This window comes from Sinocyclocheilus rhinocerous, unplaced genomic scaffold (genome assembly GCF_001515625.1).
Source record: "Sinocyclocheilus rhinocerous isolate Xijiao unplaced genomic scaffold, SAMN03320098_v1.1 scaffold688, whole genome shotgun sequence".
Lineage (NCBI taxonomy): Eukaryota > Metazoa > Chordata > Actinopteri > Cypriniformes > Cyprinidae > Sinocyclocheilus > Sinocyclocheilus rhinocerous.
This window is the reverse complement of record NW_015651641.1, coordinates 1,969,641-1,994,926: the sequence shown is the minus strand read 5'-3', so window position 1 is coordinate 1,994,926 and position 25,286 is coordinate 1,969,641. Positions and strand designations below refer to the sequence as shown.

The window sequence follows — 25,286 nt, the reverse complement described above, 5'->3', positions numbered from 1 at the left end:
AAATTCTATCATCATTTACTCACCCTCAAGTTGTTGCTAACCTGTGAGGTTCTTTCTTCTGTTGAACACAAAAGAAGATATTTTGAAGAATGTAACCAAACCTTTGATGGTAGTCATTGACATTAACACTCTTCAAAATATGTTCTTTTGTGACAGTATCATTATTATAATTGCTATACAATGCCAACATTTAATGTAATATTAAAATGAGTTTGAAAAAAATTCATTAATCAGTGACAATATGTGACTAGGATTATCCCATCGTTGACATAATGTGAGTATTTATCTACTGAATAAACTGAACATGAAATGTTTGTTCTGAAACCCATCAGCTATGCAGAAGAGTGTAAGTATTTTTCAATTCTTTCAGTTGGTTAAATATTCACTTTATTACAAATGCTATTTTGGTGGTGCCTGTGCAAGATTTGCCACCATGTTACTAGGGTGTTGTGGGATTGCTATGTAGTTGCTAAGGTATTCTGAATAGTTTTTAATGTGTCGTTGTGCATTTGCTAAGCTGTGTGGTTACTAGTTGGATGCTCAGTTCAAAAGAGCAGACCCAGGTCTCTAGTAATGACTCAGGTCCCTCCATCAGAGTAAGTCTATGAGATTTTTTTCACCCGTTTTATGGTCCGCCATGTGTTTTAGAATGGCTCTATCCCGACTATGAGCCATTTAACTAGAAATGCATGCCCAAGCAAGACTTACAAATCTGGAAACGTGACAAATATTGGCTTTATTTGTTGAATAATGTGATTAAGCAACAGTATTTGTACAGTAGGCCTACAGCTTTCTCATTTGCACAGGCTCTATGTTATCACGCCTAGGTTGTGCTTTTGGGGCGTCATATATAAAGGGTAGTTCCTCTTTGAGGTGAACTTTCCTGTCGCTATATACAGGGCCAAATTTGAGAATTTTACATTGGTTCTGCGACCTTCGGTGACTGAAGACATGACTGCCTTTAAACTGGTGTTTCTCTTTTTCACTGCCCTTCTAGGCTCAGGTAAATGAAATGATCTGTGTGAGTATTTACTGAATTACAAATATGGAATAATGGTGTGTGTGACAAGAAATATTATCATGAGCTATATTAAAAAGTGTGCCTGATTTTAGCCAACAAGGCAATTTACAAATTTTTTTTTCATGTTTTTCTACAAAAATATCTCCCTCAAAACTAGTGTGAATTTGTTTACATTTTACATCTATACACATTTCTCACAATAATATTGTCATGCTTTCCAAACGCATGCAATTCTGAACATAGCCTGCACTGTCGTTTTCATCTTTCATGTAAGTTCAGTGAGTTTCTTGAAAACGCTTTATTTTTAACAGTCAAAACAAGATCTGTTGTTGATAGAACAGGCATGACGAATGTCCTGATGGGTGCGGATGACAATGCGGTGAGTTTTAGGAATGTTGCTTTTGTTTCGTTTGTTACATACTTGTTAAACAAACCGATCCTGTAAATCTGCATTTCAAACCGGCTGGACTGGGCTTATTTTCTTTAGTTTTGTTTCTTAAAAAAATGACCTCCTGGCTAAGAAAAATGATAATGCTAAATGTCATAAACACATATTCCAGATCCAGAATTATTCTTATTTCTAAGACAGATGCAGTTGATTGATTAAAGAAAATAGAAGTTATCATTTTCATATCCTCAAAGCCCTTCGCACAGCACCTGAAATACACCAACCGCAAACTTTTAAGAGTCCCACAAGTCTCACTTCTCTTTATTTCTGCGCCTTTAAGATTAAACATTTGATAAGACCAAATTTTTACAAATAAAGCAATAGAAACTTTGAATATTCTACAATATGTTGTATACTGTAGATGGGTGACATGTGTCAGGACTGCACTCAAATTTTTGAGCTCCTGAAGGACCTCTTTTCCAATGAAGACTTCCAGGTAGATCACACACACACACACACAGACAGATGTTATAGTGAATAAAATGTGTCAAAATTATTTGTTTATGGTTTTTGTAAAATGTTTTGCATGAAAAGTGAAAATCCTCATTTAAAATAAATGCCACTTGGTTTGATATTTGTAACTGTAATAGCATTCATACTTTAAGATTTGATGTCCAAATCATTTTTGGAGCCACCGTGAATCAATTTTGTTTTGTAATATCAATGCAATCATTCATCTAATTTTTTTAGGCCAAATTAGCTGCCACTCTTGAGCAAGTGTGTGATAAGTTGCCTCCCCAAATCACTCAAATCTGCCACGCTGAGGTGGAAAAGATGCTTCCTCTGGCCATCACCTTCATTTCCAGCATGATGGTACGGTATATAGTTAGACTAAAACATGCATTTGATCTATAGGACATGGTATTGTTTCGGTTCGTATTTGGTTGAGAACCACTGCTGTTTATTTTACTGCTAATCCCATCAATCTCTCACTTCAGCAACCCAATGACATCTGTGCTTTTCTTGGAATGTGTGGAGGACGGGACAGTACCAAGATTAGAGAACTGTTGCTTAAGCACATGTCAAAAACTGTACCAGTGACAACTATGAAGGTAACACGTAGAGGAAGTGATTTAGATGCTGTTGTTAGCATGTTCTGCACAGCGGACTAAGATTCTCTGCTCTCTAACACAGATAGAGACGTCCATTCAGTGCTCTGTTTGCACATACGTTGTGAGCACACTTGAGTATCTGTTTCCCAGAGAGAGGACTCAGGTGAAAAATCACATTACACATGGGCAGAGTTCAGAATAATAGCATACTTCTTACTCAATAGTGTGTAGTATACACTGCTTGCTATCCCTTGTGAAAAAGAAGTGGGATTAATTGTATTCAGTGTGCACTTGTAGTGTACTTAAAATCTTAAAAGTATTTTAAAACATAAACAAACGGTACTTTCAGATAATATCATATTAATAAAATAAAAGGCTACTTAAGTGCACTTAATAAGTACACTTTAATGACTATGTTTCTTAACAAACTTCAGTACACTTTTAAAAAGTGCATTTTGTAATAATGCCAGATTATGTTTTACTTTAAATTATATTCTAAATCATTTTTAATCATCTTTTGTCATGCTTTAAAGAAGTACACTTCTTTTGAAGTGTTGACTGACATACTAAAGCACATGTAAAGTACTTGATTATAATTTCAACTGTAGTGTGATATTCAATATTACATTTAAAGTTAATATATTTTAAATGTACTGAATTGCAACTTAATCATGACAATGGTATAATTACAAATATATTTCAATACTGTACGACATACAAGTTTCAATAGCAATGACATGTGTTAGTTTAACATATGCTTGTCAGTAGTATTTCAAACACAATAGGCGTAAAATTACATATAAAATGTACTTAAGTTCTACTTAAGTGGGTCAAAAGAGCACTCTAAAATTCAGCTAATTGCATTTATTATGAATTTAAATTATAATACATTTCATTAAATTGCATTTAACATTCAGTTATGTGTCAAAAATAATTACATTCAGCTCACACACTGTAAAAAAATTATATGTCATGGCAACTTGTGTTTTTACATTACTTTAACTCATCAAAATAAGTTGAGCAATTTCAACTTTTTTACAAGTTATATGAGATACAACTAAAAATGTTTAAGCCAGTTTAAGTTGAAATGACTTATACAACCAAGCTTATTTACCAATTTAAGGCAACAACTGAACTGAATATTTAAATTGCACTTAATAAGTATATTATATTAAAGGATATTATTTCTAACTACTCTTTTTAAAAACATGCTAAAGCGCACTTCTTTTTCACCAGGAATTTCATTTAACTAGTAAGTTAAAAGTGTTAATAAATGTTTCAGTATGCTACACTGTTGTCACACAATCTAATCATCTTTGAAATAAAAAGATTTTTTTGCATTAATTCAATTTTGTTTAAAAAATTTTTGGTAGTCTGATCAAATGAGTCAAAACAAATGCTGAAATTAGGCGGTTAATTTTTTTTTTCCACAATGGAATTAAAAGGCCAAATCAAGTGCATTGTGTTGTGGGATACAGTACACCACACACAGTGCTTCTTATACACTTTTTCAAATGTAGCAGATCATCTGAATATTTCATGTATGCAGACTGTACACTGCAGGAATAGTATGTTAGTATGCCATTCAAAACATACACAGAGTTGGAGTCTTAAAAGTCTTACATTTAATTAGAAAAACCTTGATTCCTAGTGTTTCTGTGATTTTGTACCCTACAGAGCATCATAACTGCGCTGCTGGAGAGTTTGTGCAGCGAGTTTCCTTCTCTGGTTCAGCCACAGTGCAATAAGATGGTTGAAAAATACGTCCAACTGTTGGTTGACATGCTACTGAACAACACTTCTCCTAATTTCATATGCACGCTGCTTCGTTTTTGTGAAATATGGGAGCATCCCGTCAATGGTTAGAGTTCAGACTTTGGGTTACAGTATTTTTTTTTTGCCTTTAAATTAACAATTCTGTAACATAATGAAAGGAACAATTCACAAAAATATTCATCATTTTGTTTTGTTTTGTCCCTATAAACAAATTATTTGACCTCCCACCCTGTTTCTTCCTCCCGCTCTCTTTATCGAACAGCAGCTGTGGCACTTTCGGATTGTGATTCTTGCCTTACATTGGCGGTTCTGACTCATGTTTATCTGGGCACCAATGCCACCGAGCTCCAGGCTGCTTCATTCCTGGACACCGTCTGCCAGCTGCACCCCAGTGCTATGCCAAAGGTTACACATCATTCTGCTCCTTTAAATGAATGACTTTAGAGTGCCCTTAATTTGCAAGTTTACTATAATTTCTACATCTCATCTAGTGTGAGACTTACGTGCAGCGTCATGGGAACCAGCTCCGTGTGCTTCTGAGCAAACAGCAGGGGGCGCTGGACATTTGTAAGGTAAAAACACCCGTGGAATACCCATGGCTCCTGACAATATGCTGAGGTCTTATGAAGCAGTCCGGAATGATGTCCGGTTCATGAACGAATCTTTTTTTTTTTAAACGGTTCTTTTTAATGAACTAGATGAACAAGTTCACCAAATTGGACTGAACCATCTGAAACAGCACAGATCTACAAGTTACTAAATCAAAACTCACTTTCAGACGTGCCTGACAGTCACTCAAACTCGAAATGAGTCAAAACACTCAGCCATCATACCCTATGATGCTAGTTATTGCTAGACTCATTCAAGGCTCCGGTTCCTCCGACAGTCTGAACTGAGGAGTTTATTCACTTTATATGCTTTAGACATGTAAGACATCCACGTTTCACATCATTGTTGGGTGCTTTAATAATATAATTGAGTATATGTTACGTCATTGTGTGATTATGTATAGTGAACTGAACCAGTTCATTGAAACAAACGGTCACAGAAAAGAATCAGATTTACCCGTTTGCCCAAGGCTCTGGATTTCAGACAATAATGTTGTAAACAACGTTCAGTTTCTTGCACAGACCAATCATTTCACTTCATAAGACCTCAATATATAGTCAGGAGCTACGGGTATTAGCCTAATTTTGTGTTCCTTGAAATGCTTTTTTTATTTTCAAAAACGGCCAGCCGCTGACTTGCATTTTATGAATAGGGTATATGTCGAACATCACCTGACCAAACCCGGAAAACAGGTCTCATTGCTTCCGCTTGTCGGAGAACGTGTTAACAGCGTATTAAATAATAGCGAGATCTATGGACTTTTAAGATAATCAGTTAAACTAGCTAGCTGTTTTTATTGTTGACGTTTTATTCAATTTTTATATCTAAATGTGAAAAGAATAAAAATTAAAAAAAACTTTTAGATATCGGTCCGCATATGTGATGGACATTGGTTATGATCATCATTGGTATCTACTTTGAAGGCATCTTGAGTAAAACTGCTTCATATTTAACTAAGCATATGCAAAACGCTTGAACCGGAAGCGACGAGACCCGGTTAACAGAATACGGAAGTCTGTTGCGCATAACCCCTATTAACCAAGCACGGTTTCAGCTAAAAATCTTCTTTACTGTTCTACTCAAGATAAAAAGTCACCTACATCTTGGATGACCTGAGGGTGAATAAATGAACAGCAAATTTTCATTTTTGGGTGAACTGTCTTTTTAAGAAATGTTAATGTGGGGTCACATTTACCATTGTTCTTTTTTTTTTTCTTTTTTTTTATCCAAAATAGTTAAGTTAAAAAAGGTCTGTTGTTCATTGTCAATTGTTTAGCAGTTTATGAAGCACAACTCAACCAGATGTCACTTTAAAGTTTAAGCCAAGCAGGTTTTCAAGGCTTAGTTGGTCAGCTTGGTGAATTTGATTGACCAGCTTGAATCCAATGTAAAATGTGCGTGAGGAAATCTTTCACCCTCACGTGAATTTCCTGATCGCATAGATTCCTACTAAAATGATTTCACCTGCAAAAATTTGCTGTCCAAAGATAAATGTGAGCACACCAATTTGTTTACCTGAAATCTGTTGTGTAAAGCAGTGGTTCCCAACCCTGGTCCTGGAGGCACCTCAACACTGCACATTTTGCATGTCTCCTTTTCAGTGTTGGGGTGCCTCCAGGACCAGGGTTGGGAACCACTGGTGTAAAGCACTGATATAGCCTATATTCTTGAATAGGCCTATAGATCAGTAGGTATAGGCTTACCACATCATGTACAAACAGTCTTTTTTTAACCATATAATATCTTGTTATAACGAGAAAAACATTGTTTTTAAGACAAAATATGTCATTTTTGTGAAAAAACATCGTTTTAAGGGGGAAAAAAAGTCATTTTAATGACATAGGATCATGTTATTACGACATAATTGAGTGGAAAACGTTACCGTAGTAATGAGTACAGTCTTCATATCATGTGAGTGTACACCATTCAGATGACTCTTCACAAAAACTGAATACATTTTATAAACTTCAATTGAGTTTCTAACAAATATGATATGGTTAAATGAACTTAATAGTTTGAAATGTTCAAATAAGATATTTTTCTCTTTTCTTTGACCATTTAGAGGGCAAATTTGTGTGTTTCTGGTGAGAGGAAGCCTGTCATTGCTGCTGCCCCCTGTAGCCTGGGACCAATGTACAGCTGCAGAGACCTCCAGACTGCTGTCGACTGTGGGGTAAGTGCACTGAAAAGCTTTTTAAATTAATAAGTGTGCAAATTCTAGCATTCAAATAATCTTTATCTTATGTTCTGAATGTTTTAAGTTATATATTTATGGAACTCCTACAGGCAGTTTCCTTCTGTCAGAAGAATGTGTGGGAATAATCTGTTTCTGCTGTCCATACATGGTAAATGTCATCTTATAATTTGCCAAATGTCAACCAATTGCTAATAAATTGATAACTTACTGTCGCTTTGAGTCATTACACCCAGTTTACCTTATTCACACACAGAGAGCAGCCTCTTTCATAAGCATGACTCGTATATGTTCAGTTTGCCTTACATCAAATATAAGTGAACTTCTGGTTCAACATTAACATATAAACATAAAAACCCAGTATGTGTCACGATTGCCTACTGTGAGGAGCGAGGGACGAGGAGACAAGGGAATATCACAAACAGCAGTCTTTAATAATCCAAAACAAGGGTTACACAGAGCTGGCTGGAGACACACGTAGCACATCACAACGTTCAAGACCCGACAAGGAAACATGGGGCAGACTACACTTTAAATACTAAACTTAATGAGGGATAATTAATGAACACAGGTGAATCAAATGAAGCAATAAGACAAGGGAGAAAACTAGGTCACGGCGCACATGGGGAGAAAAACACACACAGACAGGTCCATATCCCTGACAGTATGTATTGATCAGTTTTTGAGTTTTTAAACTATGTTTTTGTGTTTTCTTCCAATAACGGAATCAAAGGTTTCTTGCATTTGTGTGAGGTATAAAAACATCTCAGCATCTGTGCATTAACAGCTTATATGAAAGGCTGATGGACCTGCTGGACCAACGCCATTTTCCTCCTGTCCTGGATTTTCATGGTTATATTTGCTTTTCAAGTTGAAAACGAGGGTCACAAAGTCATATGCTTGGATGATATCTTCAGCAAACAAGATAAAATAGAACAAACCCAGTATAAAAACAAGTTTTCTGGAGCAGCTGTTATTTTAATAAAAAGAAATACTGTTGCTCAAGCAACATCATTGATCTCACCATATTTTATCAGTCTTTTCAGTGGCTTGCACAAGCGTTCAGAGAGGTCGATTCAAAGTTCATTTACAATATTATCTTTAAATATTTGATCAGTGATAATGTATATTTTTCAACTAAAACATTTTTGTAGTTATTAGAGGATGTTCAATATGCTCCCTACAAATATTTTCTGTGGTAACCATAGTTTCGGATAAAATATCATAGTTACTAGTTATTGGTGTTAGACACCACTGTCACATCAAAATAACTATATCACTATAGTGTTTTATCTGAAACTATTACTATGGTAAATTATTGGGAAACACTTTACAATAACCTTCCTTAGTTAATGCATTAACTAGCATGCACTATCAATGAGCAACACATTTGCTACCGTATTTATGAATCTTTATTAATGTTAGTTAATAAAAATACAAATAGTCATTGCTACTTAGCTAACTAAGGTGTACTAATAAAGTTTATTATATATACATATATATATATATATGATAACTGAGGCTTTTTCCAGTTTATTAGGTTAAAGCAAAAGGCTAGAACATCTGAGTGTGAAAAATGGTGATACACATATTTGGGATTAAGTCCAAATAATGCCACTAGGAGACATGGTTCAACATCTAGAGACCAGAAATTGACTTGAATATGTCCAGAAAACTGAATCTTGGGCAAAAAGTATGGCAAAGAGTTGCTGGAGCTTGTCGACATCTATCAGAATCTTGATCTGGGTTGAAATGATTCAATTTAGTCTATTAATCAATGTTGTCCAATAAATTCTGTCTAATAACTTAAACTGCATTAGTGAGTGATAAGCACAAATAGGGGAGGAATAGGGCAAAGGACCTTTTGCCATTCCTCGTCTGTGAAAACATAGTTAAGATCTGATTTCCAATTCTGCTTTTTTTATTTTATTTTTTTCAGTTTTTTTCAATTGCTAACAAGTATTGTTCAATACTGAAGTCACATTTTCAAAACTGTTCACACATTCAGTGGTACAGAAGTCTATGCTAAACGAACTGTGAATCATTTTTCATTGCTTTCAGACAAAATGCATTCAATGACCACATTTCTCAAAATCCACAAACACTTTTGTCATTCATACTCCACAACCTGCAAACCACTATATTTTCAGCACATTTTCAGTTGCTAACACACTGCTTTCAAAACGGATAAAAGCACATTCAGATCAGAACAATGGTAAAACTCTGTCCATTTCTGCAGGAATTATGTTGAAATGTCAAAATATTAGCAGAATATTTACCGTGAAATTTAATAATAATTATTCCAAACACAACTAGCTGCAATTTCAGCTGAAAGCCAAGCCAGATGTCCTATTTGTAGTTTTTTTTTTTTTTGGTGATCTTTTCAATAAACAAATAGGATAGATGCCTTCAGAATGATTTTGTTTGGAAACATGGATCAAGGAAGACACATTGGTGGGGAAAAAAAGAGTGGCAGAGAGGGAGGAACACTCACAATACATCCATCCATCTATTCCATACATTTTCCAAAGCACTTGTCCTAGGGTCATGGGGAGGCTGGAGCCTTTCCTGGGTCATAGGCAGGAAAACCCCCTGGACAGATGGCCAGTCCATCACAGGGATGACAAACACACACACATTTATATTCACACTCACTTACAGTCTCCAGTTCACCTGTCCTGAATGTCTTTGGATTGTGGAAGAAACCCAAAGGAAACCAACGTCAACACAGAGAGAACAAACAAACTCCACACAGAAAGGCCTCCTGGAGCAGCTGGGACTCCAATACTCCACATACCTCAATGTACTAGACATTTGTTTTATTTTTGTAATTGCTCAAGGAATTTATTCTTTTTTTGGAGACAGCTATCATGATCAGGCAGGGAAGAGTAGAGATGTGGATGTAGAGATGCAGAGATGCAGCTTTAAGGAATTCCACTCAATTTCAAGCCATGCAGGAACCCAATGACAAGTTCATAGTGAAACTGACTTCAAAATAAAATGCTAGGCAAGGAATGAAATAATCCAAGAAATGTGAAGGTGCAAAACTGCCTTACATTTTGGGTTGCTGGGTTCTTTCTGAACTTAAACTTAAAAAATAGATAACAAAAGGCTCCATAGCTATCGTAGACAAGGGTGGGGGATTCCTGTACCATGGTAAAGAGGAAGTCACGATTAATGCTGTGGGTTTTTTTTTACAGGTAGATGAGTATAAGGCAGAGGTTCTCAATTTTGGCCTTCAAGGTCCACTTTCCTGCAGCGTTAGTTAGGTTCAACCCTAATCAAACACACATGAACAAGCTAATAACGGTCTTCAGGATCAAGGGTTTTCAAACCTGTCTTGGAGGACCCCCATCCCTGCACATTTTGTATGTCTCCCTTATCAGACACACCCAATTCAGGTCTTGCAGTCTCTACTAACGAGCTGATGGGTTGAATCAGGTGTGTTCTCTAGCGGCCAGTTGATGAATTACAGTTTAAGTCACGTCCTTGTTGGCTTCACGAGAGAGAGCTGGAGGTTGCCGCTTGGAGCAGAGGATATACCGTTTGTAAAATCACGTGACCATACAGAGCTTTGGAAGTCCGTGACACACAAGAGTGGAATCAATCTGTGATCAGTACAGTTCCAACTAATCTGATATAATCTCATCTAAATTAATTTGTGCCAATGAGACCAGAACTCGTGTCATGTGTAGCCTGCTCAACGGATTCACATATTGATCAATAATATAAAATACGCAAGCATGTGATCATAGTGCATAATTGACGTAGGTAGCTGAAAAAATATTTTGTGTGAGCTGTTTAACCTTTATGTTCTGCTTGGGGTCTCTGAGACCCCAGCTATAAAATATGATTCACTTTCTGTGGTGTTTTGAGGTTACAGTCCCTTTGCATTCCGATACTGCATGACGTGCGAAGCTTCAAACGTCATCAATCACGTGATGTTGTCATTACGCTCAAGCATGGGGCACAGTGTGTGATACAATAGTGCTTTGAAAACTGCGTCGGAGCCTCGGAGCCGCTGTATCATCCGTCCCATCACTATTAAAACGATGCAAAGTTTACATAGCCAAAGTGAGAGCTGCTAACTATGAATGAATAATTAATTCCCACGAATTAAGAATTCGTGCGCTAGTTTTATTAATTACGACATTCTTAATTCGTGGCCATGATTTAATTAAACCTTGTTGACTTAATGACTGTAATAAGTAAATCTAGCCAGCACATTAATTAAACTTAAAAAGATGATAAAAGCATGTTGATAATGTGAGATGTGTCAGATTTACCTAGCTTACTGTATTCGTGTGAAAACTTGTTTAATACTCATTGTTTTACCATTAGTTAAGTATAAATCATCTTTCATAATTAAACTGCGCTGACTGCCTGGTTGCACCACAATATGTGTTATTAGCCTGTCGTTTTGGCATTGTTTTGCAGTGGTGAATGAGACGTTTGGCAGTTTTAATAGTTAATCTGCAGGTCTACACCACATACAGTCCATGGTTATCATGTGTTAGTTTCTGTCATGTTCTGCATGGCCAATATGAAGTGATTTTATGGATTTGGTTAGTTACAGGGATCTGAGGAGCATTTGGTGGTACTTTAACAATGCTCACGTTTATTCATCTTTACTATCTTTTAACTAGCTGCAAATTATTGTATCTTTATCTTAAATGTATCGATCTCCTCAAAATAATTGTTTTGCACCATGGTTTGCCATAAATATACATTCTTGAATCATTCTTGAGTCTCGTGTCTTGCCTCTCTATGGGTCCTATTATGCTTTTTCACTTTTTCAACTTTAGTTAGTCTGTAATGTTGCTGTTTGAGCATAAAAAGATCTGCAAAGTTACAAAGATCAAAGTCCACTTCAAAAGGAGATATTTTATTTAACAGAAATCACTTTTCAAAAACTACAACGAACGACTCGTTTGGACTACAACGCATTTTTCCGGGATTTGTGATATCACAAATATTGAGCTTTACAGATCTTATTTATGCACCAAGAGCTTGTAACACTCCAAAGAGAAAGGAAAAATTGAAATCGCATCATATGACCCCTTTAAGAGTACATTTATTTGTTAAAATTTTAAATTGTGACTCAAAGCAGGTATTACACACTTTGTAATTAACCTCCGATGCATTTAAAATCAAAAATCGCAATTGAAAAAATGTTTTTCCCTGAGATTCAATATCTTTGATAACGTGTACAAACATTACTACAAACTAAACCACCACGGTCCTGAAACTGCAGCTTCCGCTATATCATCCAATTCGGTAAGTGGCGCTGTTACAAAAAACTAGGGTCCTGGAAACGCGGTCCTGAAACTGTAGCCTCCGGTTGTGCAGGAACATACTATTGTTGAAAAGGACTTTTCTTACTAATTCTCCCCATCACAACTCTAAGGCCGCATTTACACTGCATCACGTGACCCAATTCCGATTTTTTTTTCCTCCCTTGTGGCACAGATCGGATATGGCCCAGGAACCGTGTAAGCAGGAAAAAAGCACATGGATTCCGATATACTCAGATTGGTTTCAGGCCTCATTCATATGTGGAAATAAATCTGATATGAATCGGATAGGTGCATTTGCGCCTGCCGTGTAAGCGGACAGATCGGATATTCCCGTTAACGCGAGTTGGATGTCAAATGTTTCTGAAACATCTCGCTGTAAAGATACATCTATTACAAATGAAACATCTCTAACGTTAATTGACTAGCAGAGTATAAATTTTGTTCGTTTTTGTTAAATAAGAGGCGATCTGGCGCTAAAACGTGTTTCTTTTAAAATCATGCTGAGTGCTCGTTGGCGCTGTTATCAGTGACGGTGGCTCGTGCAGACGAGCGCTTAAATCTACTGCTAACTGTTGTGGAGACTTTTCGAGTGAAATCTCATCTTTTCAATACAAAGAATGCTTTATTAAGTGTGTGAGCAGAGTTTGGTATTTTAATACCACTGTCCAATGCATGGAGCCACGTCAAGTTAAGCCCGTGTAATGTAAATGCAGATATCGGATACGGGTCACTTTTAAAAGAACTTGTAAGCAGGTCATAAAAATCGTCTATAGTCAAATAATCCGATTTGGTCATCCAGATCTGCAGTGTAAATTCAGCCTAAGAGTACAAACACAGTGGTGAGGTTTGCACATTTGTGTAATTCCTTGATATTTAATGAGTGATGCTGAATTATATGGAAACTTTTCAAATTCACCTTAATGTCTGGTTAAAGTAAAAAATTTTTTGAAGGGTTTGCTTTTAGTGTTTTATTTTTCTCCAGTACAGAATGAGGATGTGCTGCTCAATCCACTCATCCTATGATACCCATGTCGATATTAGACTAGCGATCACCAAATATGGCACTCAGAAGTTTGTTCAATCTTAACCGGTTTTAGATAAGGTCAGAAATGCATAATCATTCATAATATTTATTCTGACCTCCTGAAGTTGATCAATACGTTTTTTTATTTATTTTTTAATCCTGTGTGGTAAGGTGTCACCATATTGGCAACATCTTTCAGAAGAAAAAAACAAAAAACAACATTGATGGAAATAAAGTGCAGCCCTTAAAGTATCCAATAACATGCTATTTTAAAGTCACGTAACCTTACCGTTTTAAGACTACATGTATGGGACTTACAGAAAATCCTGCTGTGCTCCACAAATTTCAATGATTCATCTTGACGATTGTTATTGATTGTCAGCTAGGAGGCATTAAATTGAATAAAAGCGAAAGTTTATAAATAAACTTACAATAAAAAAGCAACAAAAACGGTTTTCAACATTGATGATGTTTGAGCATCAAATCCGCATATTAGAATGATTTCTGAAGGATCATGTGACACTGAAAATTCACCTTCACCAGGAATAAAATATTTGAAAAATAGATACGTTTTAAAATTGCTGTATTTCACAATATTACTGTATTTTTATCAAATGCAGCCATGGTTAGCATAAACTTAAAAAAAAAATAAATAAATAAACTACCAACCCCAAACATTTGAAAGGTAGTGTAGTTGTACAGAAAACTTCAATTTCATGTTCCGAACAAAACTGTAAAACACAAAATTGACTCAATTTCAGGCTCTATGAGTTACAAGTGTGAAGTTGTTTTATCAGCTTTAAAACAATGCATACCATACAATCAAAGCCCTATTTTGCACCTCAATCATGGAAGGGGCTGTAAACGTTTAAAGGAGGGAAAGAGGGGAAAGGTGGCAACCCCCTCCGAAGAATCTGGCAGGAATGTGAAATACCATAAAAGAAGAGTCTTAAGGGTCAGAATTTTTATTCATTTCACTGACAGAACCATCACGGAGCATTGAAAGGAAGGGAATTCAGGAGTTCTCTGTGGATTCCCATGTATCACGAGAGGAAATTTAGGGGGAAGGAGAGAAGGTGAACAAAGGGGGAAGGCGAGAAGAGGGAGAGGAGTGACAAAGGAAAAGAAACAATAGAAAAAGGCACTTCTACTCTTTCAGTAACCAGTCTGATGCACCAATCTCTGGAATTAAAACTAAATATATTTGTACGAAAAACAGAAGATGAGCATTATATAAAAAGACTGCAACCCAAACACACCCAACAGAGAGAGCATGTAAACAAAGCCGGTTTCTCTGTACAACACCGACCAGACTCGCTTCTGTCTGTGGGAGCGCCGGGAGTCCTGAACGTAAAACGTGTGCGTATGGACAGTCTCATCTACCTGTCTTCACTCACGTAAAAAAAAAAAAAAAAAAAAAGTGTAACAATGGTCACAGTTACCAGCACCAGCCTGCGGCAAGAGCCCAAAGCTTTCTGTAGGACACCAAGGGAAGACCACAAAGCCGGCACGCAGGACATACACCATGACTACGGTGTTCAAGCAAATGAAAACAAGTATTCATTGTCTTTAAAAACTATTCCTTTCATGTAAAAAAAAAGTAATAAAAGGCAGTCACACCTTGAGATCCCAGGCTTTTCTGTACCGACGCCGAGGCTCAAGAGGATCACCAAGCAAATATTAGGTTGAGTATTCAAGTATGGAGCGATTCAAGAGGCGGAGGAGGCCCCTCTGCGCCAGCGAGGGAGCAGGGCTTCTCTGTAGCTACGCCCGGTGTCGCCACACGCAGAGAGGGAGTGCTTTGCCTCCGCCGTGGTCTAGTAGAACATCACATAACAGCTACCAGAAGGTTTAATCTGGAATCACCATCGAGACCGAAGGGGAACGGTTGCGTCGCCGGTCCTGCAGAACCACAACAGTTGGTAGCAGCTTCTGACTTCTCTGTAACACGTCAGAAATAAGATCAACACGGCCTGCAGTGACCGGGATGAAACCATCGCGACAGTATGCATGTGTAAAAAGTCTCTTAAAATTTCTCAATCCGATCCCTGTACTATGTAACTTAAACACATTCTTGTTGAATCCAACTAAAGACAGGTTTTTGACATTTGACGAGAGGTTTTGATCCCATTCGCGATGGTACGCATAAAGTGGTGGACCTGGAAAATGGTAAGCATTAGTTCTCTTAGTTGGTAAAACAAAAAGTCGAGGGGTTAGTGCTTCAGCCAGCAATGCATAGCATCACAGAACAACCTTTGACCCCCATTTGTGCCGTCTTCATTTGTGATCTTTCAAGTAGGCAAGGAAGGAAGGAAGGGTCGAAGAGAGATGGGTGGAGAAGAGGGTGCATTAAGTAAAAAAAAATTTTTTAAAAACCCACGCAGTCACCATCCACAGATATTTCGAAAACAGTACAGCAAAGAACAGGGTTGAAGGTAGAGTTGTACGGGGAGAACGCCATTGGAGGGGAATTACCTTTGGGAGTGGGTGTGAGGTTAGGAGTGAGGGGATCTCCCCCCTCCACGGGTCGAGTAGGTTTCTCTGTAACGTACACCTACTGCCCAAAGAAAGGAGGGGGGGGTTACAGCTTTAGTATTTAAGCTTTTTCGGAACTTCCCAGGGGAAGGACTCACGGCCAAAGTGGCCATAGGCGGCGGTGCGCTGGTAGATGGGCTTCTTCAGGTCCAGCTCTCTGGAATTGTACAGGAGACAGAGTAAGACAATTGCCATGCACAAAGAAGGACGTTCAGTCAAACTCAATGAGCCTCTATAATGTTAACAGTGCAAAAGACCAAACTCCGGAAACGCGGAAGCAAATGTCAATGATGACTTGAAAACCATCAAACTGAGAGGCGGCGGTTGGGCCGCCACTGAGGAGCACACTTTACCTGACAATGACGCCTGGGCGGAGGTCAAAGTTCTTCTTCACGATCTCCAGCAGCTCCTTCTCGCTCCTCTGGGAGGTTCCATAGTGGAAGATGGAGATTGACAAGGGGTGGGCCACTCCAATGGCGTAAGACAACTGAGGAAACCGGTAAATGGGTAAGACTGTACTTATACCTTCCCTATTACACTAATCGATGGCGAAAGACTGCTAAATATTCACCTGGACCAGAACACGCTTGCACAGATCAGCCTGCACCAGAGACTTGGCCACCCAGCGGGCCGCATAGGCTGCTGAACGGTCAACTTTAGTGTAATCCTTTCCAGAGAAAGCACCGCCTCCATGAGCACCCCAGCCTCCGTAAGTGTCCACAATGATCTTACGGCCAGTCAAACCAGCATCTCCCTGTAAAAACAGCATGAAGAATTAAGAATCTTACTGTTTGAACAACCACAATAAAAAAAATAAAAAAAATACAAATTTAACACACAAGCCTCTAATAAAATATTTACAAAAATGTGAGGGGTGTACTCACTTCTGTGAGATACTGTACACTTCAGTTCCCACACCTATTACTTTGACAATAGTCACAAAATCACACTGATCAGATATACATATGTAACAAATTAAAACAATTTAAAGGACTAAGAATCTATTCATTCCCCACTTTTCCATGTGCACTGAAATTGTTAATAGTTTAAACCTGTGGGCCTCCAATGACAAAGCGTCCACTGGGCTGCAGGTGATAGATGGTGTCATCATCCAGGTAGACGCTGGGAACCACAGCTTTCACCACCTTCTCCTTCAGAGCATCACGCATCTCATCCAGACACACTCCTTCATCATGCTGAACAGACACTACAATGGTGTGCACACGCACCGGAATCATGGCCCCGCGGTCCTGCCTGTATTGGACAGTCACCTAGAGAAAGAAGTAACATAGAAGTTGAGATGAACTGTTAGAATCTCTACAAGATGCAGGCACACAATCTCAGTCCTACAGTAGTAATAAAGTACCATTCAAAGGTTTGGAATAATTGAGATTTAAATGTTTTTGAAAGATGTCTCTGATCCTCACCAAGGCTGCATTTATTTGATCATAAAAACAGTATAAACAGTAATATTATGAAATATTACAATTTAAAAAACGTTTTTTAATAGAACATTTTAAAATGCAATTTCTGTGGTCAAAGCTGAATTTTCAGCATCATTAATCTAGTCTAAAGTGTCACATGACCCTTCCGAAATCATTCTAATATGATAAATTTCCTGCTCAAACATCTCATTTCAATTATCAATCTTTTTGTGGAAATCATTCATTTTTAGAAAGTTCACAGCCTATTTGAAATTAAAATATTCTGTAACATTGTCTTCACTCTGACTTTTGATCAATTTTAATGCATGCTTGCTGAACAAAAGCATTAACTTCTTTATTTAAAAGAAGTTTCTCTCTTACGGAGCCCAAACTTTTGAATTATATTGTATTGAATCTGTTGACTTCTAACAACATTTTTTGGTCTCGTCTCACCTGGGTCTTGGAATCAGGTCGCAGCCAAGACAGGGTGCCGTCACGCCGTAGTTCAGCCATTTTAGCGTTCAGCTTGTGGGCCAGGACAATAGTGAGAGGCATACACTCCTCAGTCTCATCAGTGGCATAACCGAACATCAAGCCCTAAGAAGCAAAGTACTCAGTCAATCCAGTAAAGATCTCAATGCTCCTTATAGACCAATTCACATCTTGGCATATGAACAAGCAAAGTCGTTATCTAGTTCTTACCTGGTCTCCAGCTCCTACATCCTCCTCACTGCGGTCAAGGTGAACCCCTTGAGCAATATCAGGGGACTGCTGCTCAAGAGCCACAAGCACATTGCAGGTCTTATAGTCAAACCCTAAAAGTACAATAAAAGGCTGATTAATTCTTCCCTAAATCCAACTGGCAGTTAATTCAAAATCATAAACCAGTACACGTTGTGCAGTGTCGTATGTTTTGAAAGTATTATGGCAGTAAGAATAGCATAGCAGCACTCTTTTCCCTGACATTTAGTGCCGTTATACCTTTGGAGGAGTCATCGTATCCAATGTGCTTGATGGTGTCCCTGACAACCTTCTGATAGTCCACAACAGCATGAGAGGTGATCTCACCCGCCAGTAAGATCATTCCAGTCTTGGCAACTGTCTCTGCCAGGACAGATTGATAGGGGTTAGAGCACACAGTAAGGAGATTCATGTTGCAAGCATGGAGAAAAGAGTGCAGGAAAGCATAATTTGACACTCACCACAAGCTACTTTGGCATCAGGATCTTGTTTGAGGTGGGCGTCCAACACAGCATCACTGATCTGGTCACAAATCTTATCTGGAACAGAGAAACGAGTGGTGTAATCATTTAATCAGCCAATCAGAGCACATAATTCTGGTTAATCAAGACTCTCAAAGTATCACAACTGCCAACACTGCCTCCAGGGATGGCCATAACTGGATTTTGAATTTGCAATGCATACCTCAAACATGTTAAAATAGCAGGCTTGCAATTTCCCTGTGACAAGGGTGTGATAGTACATAAAATCTTTGTTACATTTTTATAAAATCATGGCCCTTGTGTATAGTAAGTCATTACATATTTACAATACATTCACAAACAAAAACAAAAAAAGTTATATTTGCAAAAACATACTTCCACATACATATATATATATATCTATATCTCAGGGGTGGAACGGTTCAGCTTACTCACGGCTCGGTTTGTATCACAGTTTTAGAGTCAAGGTTTCGGTACGGTTCGGTATGTGCTATGTTTAGGGAAAAACTATACTGTTAAATTAAAATAAAGAAAATAGGAATAATTAACTACAAGCAACAGCACAAATAAATACAATAGAGTAAAGTCTTTATTAAAGTTACAAAAGCTATTCAATCAAGAGCAGTGAGTGATTTCTTTGTTGTTGCTGTTTGATTAATATTAAGAAAGTGCTGTCACTTTAAGACACTGTAAGTACGTTCAGCCGGCTATGTCTGCTATAGGATACTTACCAAGACGGGCATTTTGACAATTTTTGTTTGAATTTGTCCATTCAAACACAATACTTCAGAGAGAGCTTAATATTTACTAAAAATATTTTTTATATTTTAGTACATTAAGTTAAACTGACGCCGGTTTCACACATACTCCATCTGCAGTGCGTGTGCGGTCCGTGTGCGTTACGTATGCGGTGCAGAAGCAGCACGGACTCATTTTGCTTTCGCACAGGACGCGTTTGCAGTCCGCTCCTGATCCGCGGCTGTTTAACACTAACACATTTCTGTGTGGAAACGATCGCTGCATGTCTGCTGCAGACGCATCGCCCCTGGAGCGCACTGCCGGACCGCAACCGCGTGCAGTGTGAACGCTCTGATCCGTTAACATGGGTGCGTAAAAAAAAAAAACGTATGTGTGAAACAGGCGCCTGGCCCAGTCCACACGGAGACGTGTTTAGCTGTATACGCATAAATTTTGTATCGTATAGGCGTTTCGTCCACACGGATCCGGCGTTTTGGGAGAGTGAAACCGATATTTTTTGAAACCGGGTCCCAGAGTGGATAAATCTGAAAACGCTGCCCTTGCGTTTTCGTGTGGACAGCGAATCCGTATATTTTCTGAAACGATGACGTCATCAGCCCACGTCTCGCCCCTAGTCAGACACAAAAACATGAACAAACACTGAACGATTGTCTTTATTAACTAACATTAACACAGATTAATAAATGTATTGTTCCATGTTCGTTTGTATACCGCGCGCAAGATTTATGCACATAGTCCAAGTCTTCTTCTCCTTTTTTAGTGCATCTCTGTGGCAGAATTACAGCACCACATGCTGATCTGGCATGTATACTACATCGTTTTGTGGTTTCGTGTGGACGCAGATATTTCTTGAGACGAGGGGGGAAAAAAAAGATCGGATAGGGAAAGCTCTGACTTCGTGTGGACGTAGTCTAAATGTAAGAGAAATGTTTCCTTGTCAACTGGCTGAAATGAGCTTAGGATTTTGTATATTTTACTTCATTTTGGTTAACATTTTATTTCAAGTAACAAAAATGTCTTTGATGGCTTTAGACAACTACAACAACCCAGCTTTATAGCTCCAGCAAACGTAACTGGCATTTTGCAAAACTCTGAAAGCACTTCAATAACAACCGTGCCACTACATGATTGGCTTACAACCCTTGTGTGAGCCAAGAGCTTGTTTCACAATGATAGACATGGACGTTGCTAGTGCCTCAGTCGCCTCCATAAAACACTTCCATACAACAGGTGAAGTACATTAGCTCACTGCAGTACGGCCTCTCTAACTGAGGCAGGAATGCCCATACTGCCACTCCACTGCAGCCCCTGGAGTAACCATCTATATTTAGGGCAGAGGTAAGCCAAACTAAGCTGCAGCGGGGCTGCTAACCCTCCCCCACACCATCAGCACTGAACTTAGACCTGTGCTGAGCTCATTATAAAACTCATTCTGATTAGAAAGCGCACTGATGCAGTAGTGAGGGCAGTGGAGCGAGATGGGAAAGGTCACACCACGTGTACAGGTGTCAGTCTATGGTTACAAAAACATGATACGGTAGACAGGTCCACAAACAAACATTACGCGAGTACACAAATGCTTGGTCAACTCATTGCAAGCATGTGATCTCACTGAAAAAAGCGCACCCCCTTGCGATGCTGTGACTGTAACATCCCGCAGTTACCCAAACATTTGGCGTCACTGAACTTGCCTGACGAGATTCTACTTTGACTGTCACCCCAAGAGAGTGGTTGATCTAATACAGAAACTGTTTTAAAACACTGATAACATTTTTGCAGCTTTTGGTCCATATTAGCTTTGGCGTTATCAATACGTTAGTTAGCTAAATGTAAACACTGATGACTCATTCTGCACTAATATATTTGTCCAATCAAATTGTTGAGAACAAGAAAGCCCCTCCCCCTGTAAACACCTGAGGCCCAATCAAAAGTCCTTTTTGCAATAACGGCGCTTTCACATTATGTCAGAAGCACCGCAATTATGAATTCTGCAAGGATGCAAGTGCTTCTTACAACCTCAAAAACGTGAGCCCTGACTTGTCATCTCGTAATGTAGCCCAACAATTGGTTCCGGAAGTAAAAATTATATTCTTTTCTTTTTCCACAAGAATTAACTTAATGTCAATTTATAGACCGACCTACTGTAATCTACAAGGTTGTTAATCGATGGCATATGTTTCTTGAAGCAATTAGCCCATGTTATTTCAACTTTGAGTTTAACAGTTGAACTCCTTGTGAAAAACTACATCACCCATGATTCTGCATAGAAACCTCCACTAATCAGAGAATCATAACCAGCGCCAAGAGCACTTTAGTACCCGCCCACTCCCATGCAGCACTGCAAATAAGTCAATTTCCATATGCTCTCAAATGACTTAAATATTAATGGGTGTGTGTGTACACATTTATATACGTACGCACGAATATACTGGAATAAAATAAGAAGTTTTACACTGCTTCAAATCAAAGTGTCATGTTGTGATTCAACTAGTATCTGGTTGGTTTTATGGCTGATAACTCTTATATGAAAATTTTGAAAAGCCGTTATACATCATGCATCATGTGTTCTTTGACCCGTGATGAAATGACTATTGACAAGCTATTGACTACTGGTTTTCAACAACTACATTCTTCAGTTTTCTTAATTTTCCCAATCTGACAACTCGGTTTATGCAGTCGTATAATTACGGAATTACAAAACATCCATCCACACTTGAGAATCTGAGCAGATCCAGTATGTCATGTGGATAATGTTCGCACCCGGTTTTATGGATGCTGCGTACTCATTTGACGTACTGCATTAAACGCAGTAATAATGGCGCGCGACGCATCGCAGTGGTCAAAGACGTGCGTCAGGCACGTATGTATATATACACACCACCAATAATAAATAAATAAGCAAGCTGCACTAAATAACGCGCGCGGTGTGAACGCCCCTAAACTTCTGGAAAGCGATGCTATAGGCGTTTGCTTTCAAGTATTGTATATTTCGGGCCTAAAAGCTGCGCTGACGCAATAGTCGGGGCCACTTGAGCGAGAATGAAAGTTTAGCTACACCACGTGCAGGGGTGTCAAAGCACATGCACGACCAAACCCCCCCCCGGACAATAAACATTTACGACTTCACGAACACGCGGCGACGCACTCGTACAGACACGCGCAGGCATTAATATTTGCTGATCTAATAGACCAAATGAATGAGGATTATTAAGTAAAGTAATAAGGGGAACGATTATTTATAACTCTTGGGCTGGAATAAGTTAGAGGCTCATCTTGACGTGTGAAACACGCAACCGGGCAAACCGGCAGAACAACAACACGCGCAGCGAGTCCGCAATGCACATGAACCAGGGTTGCCAGGTTTTCAGAACAAAACCCGTCCAATCGCGTTTCGAGGGGGTCCCCAGTAAAAATTCATTCGCATTCCAGGGGCTAAATATTACGTTATTTTGGGTCGCTTCAACCCGCGGACATGAAAAACAGCCCGCGGCAACAGTGTTAAAGTAGCTCAATTACGCGGGAAAACCACGGCCTTGGCAACACTGTGATGAACGAATGTTCCGCGAGGCCGCCGATAACATGGCCACCTTCAAATAAAAATAGGCCTAATTATTAGAAGCCAGTATATAGTGGACATAAATTATATTTATTAATTACGTTATATAAAAACGAAAATAAAACTATGAATAAGCCCTTAAAGCATTCACGGCCTACATTCGCGAGATTAGCTTTGGGCCTCAAATCCGGTGACTCCGCCGCGCGAGGCCGAGCAGACAAACACATCCCACTTTACTAAAGTCAGCGTACATTAAACAATAACGCATTTTACCCGCCCTTGACATAATGGGGGAATAATAAAATGTTATAATTGCAAATGTTTTGTGTATAGAATTGTGAAATATTTATCAGCCGCTATTAGCACGTGCTAGCTGTGGAATCTCGTTTCAGATTGTTTACCTTCTGCGCGATCTAGTGACGCTAAAATCTTATTCATAACATAATATGAATAAGATACATACCAGGGTGTCCTTCACCGACAGACTCAGACGTGAACAAAAAGCAACCTTCATCAATCAGGGAGTTATGGAAACCGTTCATCTGCCCGTTCATGTTGGATTGACCGTTGCGTTTGTCTAAATCTGCGTGTTTCTCTCGCTGGTTGTAGCGCGTTAAGTGTCAGCTTCTCTCTCTGCTTCTGAAGCGTCGATCTTACAGATGTTTCTGGTGATGCTCTGTCGCGGACGCCCTGTGTGTAAACTTGACCTCAAATGCTAGCGCGAGCAGCCGGTCTTCAAGTTTATATCCCTCCCACTATATCCCACTTCACTCGCGCGCCCCCGTCCGTCTTCGCGTCAGCCAATCAGAAGCGGCGTTACGTGAGCAGACAAAGAAGGCCCTGCTTTGTGTGCGTTATATGTTTACGTTTAGAAATAAAACAAAGACAAATCGACAAATAAAAAACCCAGTTTAAAACAATACATATAATGCTAGTTGTCACACTTTTTTTTTGCTCCAGCGAACTCTATAGGTTTGTTTTAAATCTGAATTTCTACTCCATACAGTTTCCTTAAAGTATAAAATATGGTTTAGCCAATGTTTTTTTCCCTAGCTGCTCCTAGCTTAGGCCTAATGTTCACTGCAGAACAATATGAATGTGCATCATGTCAATGTGTTTTTCCAAATGTATGAACTTGTGATGTAAGATGATTATGTAATGCAGTTTTGCAGGGGAGAATTTATGTAAAATCCACTTTGACAATGTATAACCTACATCAGGAATGTCTTGGAGTTGCACTTTGGACTCAAGCATTAATTGTTGTATTGCGTGATGCTCTGTCGCGGACGCCCTGTGTGTAAACTTGACCTCAAATGCTAGCGCGAGCAGCCGGTCTTCAAGTTTATATCCCTCCCACTATATCCCACTTCACTCGCGCGCCCCCGTCCGTCTTCGCGTCAGCCAATCAGAAGCGGCGTTACGTGAGCAGACAAAGAAGGCCCTGCTTTGTGTGCGTTATATGTTTACGTTTAGAAATAAAACAAAGACAAATCGACAAATAAAAAACCCAGTTTAAAACAATACATATAATGCTAGTTGTCACACTTTTTTTTTGCTCCAGCGAACTCTATAGGTTTGTTTTAAATCTGAATTTCTACTCCATACAGTTTCCTTAAAGTATAAAATATGGTTTAGCCAATGTTTTTTTCCCTAGCTGCTCCTAGCTTAGGCCTAATGTTCACTGCAGAACAATATGAATGTGCATCATGTCAATGTGTTTTTCCAAATGTATGAACTTGTGATGTAAGATGATTATGTAATGCAGTTTTGCAGGGGAGAATTTATGTAAAATGCACTTTGACAATGTATAACCTACATCAGGAATGTCTGTCTTGGAGTTGCACTTTGGACTCAAGCATTAATTGTTGTATTGCAGCGTATTAAATGCATGTAAATGAAAACTTGTGGGCAGAGCTGCTAAGCCTGTCTCACTACTTATTACTGTATGTGGGGTGTGTATCTGATTGTGTTTCAGAAGATTATGACGTTTCTAGGTAGTATGCGAAATATATGTGTTTGTATTCTGTGCATAACCAGTCAGCATGATTATAATCTATCACATTCGCTCAATGCTTCAATTGTACTGTCACACACTTTCAGTCAGCATGGGGTCTCTTTTATCCCATCTAATCTGTAGGCAGTAATTTCTTAGAGTGCCAGGAGGTGCAGGGGACATGGGCTCTACACTGAAACTCAGAGGTTGTTGAGTTTGTCGATCCATAACCTCAGATGTGCTCTGGGGTCCAAAAGTTTGAGACCACTTGCGAAAATGCTGTTCTTGGCATTTTCCTCATTTTTGTCAGAATTTGAGTGAAAGGTTGGATTGAAAATGTATAATGAATTTCAGAATATCTTTTGTTCCCCCTTT

The 25,286-nt window shown here is 38.8% G+C and overlaps 2 protein-coding genes across 2 annotated transcripts; one reads left to right on the top strand and one right to left on the bottom strand.

Moving 5' to 3' along the window:
* The first annotated feature begins 2,241 nt into the window (after positions 1-2,241).
* Positions 2,242-7,853, top strand: LOC107713296 (prosaposin-like). Its single transcript, XM_016518757.1, has 9 exons — positions 2,242-2,282; positions 2,408-2,521; positions 2,604-2,684; positions 4,199-4,382; positions 4,563-4,702; positions 4,789-4,869; positions 6,969-7,079; positions 7,193-7,251; positions 7,834-7,853. Exons 1-8 carry the CDS (start codon positions 2,244-2,246, stop codon positions 7,226-7,228), a joined length of 786 nt encoding a protein of 261 aa, XP_016374243.1. The 5' UTR covers positions 2,242-2,243; the 3' UTR covers positions 7,229-7,251; positions 7,834-7,853.
* A 6,922-nt stretch (positions 7,854-14,775) lies between these two features.
* LOC107713361 (S-adenosylmethionine synthase) lies at positions 14,776-23,696 on the bottom strand. The gene is made up of 9 exons (XM_016518850.1): positions 23,382-23,696; positions 18,583-18,660; positions 18,362-18,484; positions 18,083-18,195; positions 17,834-17,977; positions 17,009-17,227; positions 16,528-16,710; positions 16,310-16,443; positions 14,776-16,113 (listed from the first exon to the last, which is right to left on the bottom strand). The coding sequence occupies exons 1-9, from the start codon at positions 23,470-23,472 to the stop codon at positions 16,011-16,013; spliced, it is 1,188 nt and encodes a 395-aa protein (XP_016374336.1). The 5' UTR covers positions 23,473-23,696; the 3' UTR covers positions 14,776-16,010.
* Positions 23,697-25,286: the final 1,590 nt, after the last annotated feature.